This window comes from Geotrypetes seraphini, chromosome 3 (genome assembly GCF_902459505.1).
Source record: "Geotrypetes seraphini chromosome 3, aGeoSer1.1, whole genome shotgun sequence".
NCBI classification, from domain to species: Eukaryota; Metazoa; Chordata; class Amphibia; order Gymnophiona; family Dermophiidae; genus Geotrypetes; species Geotrypetes seraphini.
In genome coordinates this window covers 233,249,346-233,254,217 of record NC_047086.1, presented here as the reverse complement: position 1 = coordinate 233,254,217, position 4,872 = coordinate 233,249,346, and the positions used below count along the sequence as shown (strand labels likewise).

The following is a 4,872-nucleotide window of genomic DNA, read 5'->3' as shown; positions in this document are numbered from 1 at the left end:
AGGGTCCCAGGCTGGACCCGGTTCAAACCCCGCCCCGCATGAAAATTCAAGGTGGTTGAAAAAAAAAACAAACAGTCGCCTCTGAGCCTCGTCAATGATAAAGTCTGCTAAATGTACTAGCTCTACATGGACCCCTGTCATGGCTGAACAGTCAGAGCACTCGCCCTGTAGTCCCCAGGGTCCCAGGCTGGACCGGGTTCAAACCCCGCCTCCGCTAGGGAAATTCAAGGTGGTTGAAAAAAAAACAAACAGTCGCCTCCGAGCCTCGGCAATGATAAAGTCTGCTGAATGTACTAGCTCTACATGGACCCCTGTCATGGCTCAACAGTCAGAGCACACGCCCTGTAGTCCCCAGGGTCCCAGGCTGGACCCGGTTCAAACCCCGCCTCCGCTAGGGAAATTCAAGGTGGTTGAAAAAAAAACAAACAGTCGCCTCCGAGCCTCGGCAATGATAAAGTCTGTTGAATATACTAGCTCTACAGGGACCCCTGTCGTGGCTGAACAGTCAGAGCACTCGCCCTGTAGTCCCCAGGGTCCCAGGCTGGACCCGGTTCAAACCCCGCCTCCGCTAGGGAAATTCAAGGTGGTTGAGAAAAAAAAACAGTCGCCTCCGAGTCTCGGCAATTGAAAAAAAAAAAAAAACAGTTACCTCCGAGCCTCGGCAATGATAAAGTCTGCTGAATATACTAGCTCTACAGGGACCCCTGTAGTGGCTCAACAGTCAGAGCACTCGCCCTGTAGTCCCCTGGGTCCCAGGCTGGACCCGGTTCAAACCCCGCCTCCGCTAGGGAAATTCAAGGTGGTTGAAAAAAAAACAAACAGTCGCCTCTGAGCCTCGTCAATGATAAAGTCTGCTGAATGTACTAGCTCTACATGGACCCCTGTCATGGCTGAACAGTCAGAGCACTCGCCCTGTAGTCCCCAGGGTCCCAGGCTGGACCCGGTTCAAACCCCGCCTCCGCTAGGGAAATTCAAGGTGGTTGAGAAAAAAAAAACAGTCGCCTCCGAGACTCGGCAATTGAAAAAAAAAAAAAAACAGTTGCCTCCGAGCCTCGGCAATGATAAAGTCTGCTGAATATACTAGCTCTACAGGGACCCCTGTCGTGGCTCAACAGTCAGAGCACTCTCCCTGTATTCCCAAGGTCCCAGGCTGGACCCGGTTCAAACCCCACCTCCGCAAGGGAAATTCAAGGTGGTTGAAAAAAAACAAACCAGTCGCCTCCGAGCCTCGGCAATGATAAAGTCTGCTGAATATACTAGCTCTATAGGGACCCCTGTCGTGGCTCAACAGTCAGAGCACTCGCCCTGTAGTCCCCAGGGTCCCAGGGTGGATCCGGTTCAAACCCCGCCTCCGCAAGGGAAATTCAAGGTGGTTGAAAAAAAACAAACCAGTCGCCTCCGAGCCTCGGCAATGATAAAGTCTGCTGAATATACTAACTCTACAGGGACCCCTGTAGTGGCTCAACAGTCAGAGCACTCGCCCTGTAGTCCCCTGGGTCCCAGGCTGGACCCGGTTCAAACCCCGCCTTCGCTAGGGAAATTCAAGGTGGTTGAAAAAAAAAAACAGTCGCCTTCGAGCCTCGGCAATGATAAAGTCTGCTGAATATACTAGCTCTACAGGGACCCCTGTCGTGGCTCAACAGTCAGAGCACTCGCCCTGTAGTCCCCAGGGTCCCAGGATGGACCCGGTTCAAACCCCGCCTCCGCAAGGGAAATTCAAGCTGGATAAAAAAATAACAACAGTCGCCTCCGTACCTCGGCAATGATAAAGTCTGCTAAATGTACTAGCTCTACATGGACCCCTGTCATGGCTCAACATGCAGAGCACTCGCCCTGTAGTCCCCAGGGTCCCAGGCTGGACCAGGTTCAAACCCCGCCTCCGCATGGAAATTCAAGGTGGATGAAAAAAAAAAAAAACAGTCATCTGTAGTCCCCAGGGTCCCAGGCTGGACCCTGTTCAAACCTCGCCTCCGCATGGTAAATTCAAGGAGATTGAAAAAAAAAAACAGTCGCCTCCGAGCTTCGGCAATGATAAAGTCTGCTGAATATACTAGCTCTACAGGGACCCTTGTCATGGCTCAACAGTCAGAGCACTCGCCCTGTAGTTCCCAGGGTCCCAGGCTGGACCCGGTTCAAACCCCGCCTCCGCAAGGGAAATTCAAGCTGGATAAAAAAATAACAACAGTCGCCTCCATACCTCGGCAATGATAAAGTCTGCTAAATGTACTAGCTCTACATGGACCCCTGTCATGGCTCAACATGCAGAGCACTCGCCCTGTAGTCCCCAGGGTCCCAGGCTGGACCAGGTTCAAACCCCGCCTCCGCATGGAAATTCAAGGTGGATGAAAAAAAAAAAAACAGTCATCTGTAGTCCCCAGGGTCCCAGGCTGGACCCTGTTCAAACCTCGCCTCCGCATGGTAAATTCAAGGAGATTGAAAAAAAAAAAACAGTCGCCTCCGAGCTTCGGCAATGATAAAGTCTGCTGAATATACTAGCTCTACAGGGACCCTTGTCATGGCTCAACAGTCAGAGCACTCGTCCTGTAGTCCCCAGGGTCCCAGGCTGGACCCGGTTCAAACCCCGCCTCCGCTAGGGAAATTCAAGGTGGTTGAGAAAAAAAAACAGTCGCCTCCGAGTCTCGGCAATTGAAAAAAAAAAAAAACAGTTGCCTCCGAGCCTCGGCAATGATAAAGTCTGCTGAATATACTAGCTCTACAGGGACCCCTGTCGTGGCTCAACAGTCAGAGCACTCTCCCTGTATTCCCAAGGTCCCAGGCTGGACCCGGTTCAAACCCCGCCTCCGCAAGGGAAATTCAAGGTGGTTGAAAAAAAACAAACCAGTCGCCTCCGAGCCTCGGCAATGATAAAGTCTGCTGAATATACTAGCTCTATAGGGACCCCTGTCGTGGCTCAACAGTCAGCGCACCCGCCCTGTAGTCCCCAGGGTCCCAGGCTGGACCCGGTTCAAACCCCGCCCCGCATGAAAATTCAAGGTGGTTGAAAAAAAAACAAACAGTCGCCTCTGAGCCTCGTCAATGATAAAGTCTGCTAAATGTACTAGCTCTACATGGACCCCTGTCATGGCTGAACAGTCAGAGCACTCGCCCTGTAGTCCCCAGGGTCCCAGGCTGGACCGGGTTCAAACCCCGCCTCCGCTAGGGAAATTCAAGGTGGTTGAAAAAAAAACAAACAGTCGCCTCCGAGCCTCGGCAATGATAAAGTCTGCTGAATGTACTAGCTCTACATGGACCCCTGTCATGGCTCAACAGTCAGAGCACACGCCCTGTAGTCCCCAGGGTCCCAGGCTGGACCCGGTTCAAACCCCGCCTCCGCTAGGGAAATTCAAGGTGGTTGAAAAAAAAACAAACAGTCGCCTCCGAGCCTCGGCAATGATAAAGTCTGCTGAATATACTAGCTCTACAGGGACCCCTGTCGTGGCTGAACAGTCAGAGCACTCGCCCTGTAGTCCCCAGGGTCCCAGGCTGGACCCGGTTCAAACCCCGCCTCCGCTAGGGAAATTCAAGGTGGTTGAGAAAAAAAAACAGTCGCCTCCGAGTCTCGGCAATTGAAAAAAAAAAAAAACAGTTACCTCCGAGCCTCGGCAATGATAAAGTCTGCTGAATATACTAGCTCTACATGGACCCCTGTCATGGCTCAACATGCAGAGCACTCGCCCTGTAGTCCCCTGGGTCCCAGGCTGGACCCGGTTCAAACCCCGCCTTCGCTAGGGAAATTCAAGGTGGTTGAAAAAAAAAACAGTCGCCTTCGAGCCTCGGCAATGATAAAGTCTGCTGAATATACTAGCTCTACATGGACCCTTGTCATGGCTCAACAGTCAGAGCACTCGCCCTGTAGTTCCCAGGGTCCCAGGCTGGACCCGGTTCAAACCCCGCCTCCGCATGGAAATTCAAGGTGGATGAAAAAAAAAAACCAGTCGCCTCTGAGCCTCGTCAATGATAAAGTCTGCTAAATGTACTAGCTCTACATGGACCCCTGTCATGGCTCAACAGTCAGAGCACACGCCCTGTAGTCCCCAGGGCCCCAGGCTGGACCCGGTTCAAACCCCGCCTCCGCAAGGGAAATTCAAGGTGGTTGAAAAAAAAACAAACAGTCGCCTCCGAGCCTCGGCAATGATAAAGTCTGCTGAATGTACTAGCTCTACATGGACCCCTGTCGTGGCTCAACAGTCAGAGCACTCGCCCTGTAGTCCCCAGGGTCCCAGGCTGGACCCGGTTCAAACCCCGCCTCCGCAAGTGAAATTCAAGCTGTATGAAAAAAAAAAAAACAGTCGCCTCCGAGCCTCGGCAATGATAAAGTCTGCTGAATATACTAGCTCTACAGGGACCCCTGTCGTGGCTGAACAGTCAGAGCACTCGCCCTGTAGTCCCCAGGGTCCCAGGCTGGACCCGGTTCAAACCCCGCCTCCGCTAGGGAAATTCAAGCTTGATGAAAAAAAAAAAACAGTCGCCTCCGAGCCTCGGCAATGATAAAGTCTGCTGAATATACTAGCTCTACAGGGACCCCTGTCATGGCTCAACAGTCAGAGCACTCGCCCTGTAGTCCCCAGGGTCCCAGGCTGGACCCGGTTCAAACCCCGCCCCGCATGGAAATTCAAGGTGGTTGAAAAAAAAAAAAACAGTCGCCTCCGAGCCTCGGCAATGATAAAGTCTGCTGAATATACTAGCTCTACAGGGACCCCTGTCATGGCTCAACAGTCAGAGCACTCGCCCTGTAGTCCCCAGGGTCCCAGGCTGGACCCGGTTCAAACCCCGCCTCCACTAGGGAAATTCAAGGTGGATGAAAAAAAAAAAACCCAGTCGCCTCCGAGCCTCGGCAATGATAAAGTCTGCTTTATATACTAGCTCTATAGG

The 4,872-nt window shown here is 52.5% G+C and overlaps 1 protein-coding gene across 1 annotated transcript in view; it reads right to left on the bottom strand.

The window, feature by feature from the left end:
* LOC117357257 (laminin subunit alpha-2-like) overlaps nt 1-1,976 on the bottom strand; it is a 466,835-nt gene extending 464,859 nt beyond the window's left edge. The window contains exon 1 of the mRNA XM_033937630.1: nt 1,964-1,976. Within this exon, the coding sequence (XP_033793521.1) occupies nt 1,964-1,976 (13 nt within the window). The remainder of the gene's footprint in view (nt 1-1,963) is intronic.
* Nucleotides 1,977-4,872: the final 2,896 nt, after the last annotated feature.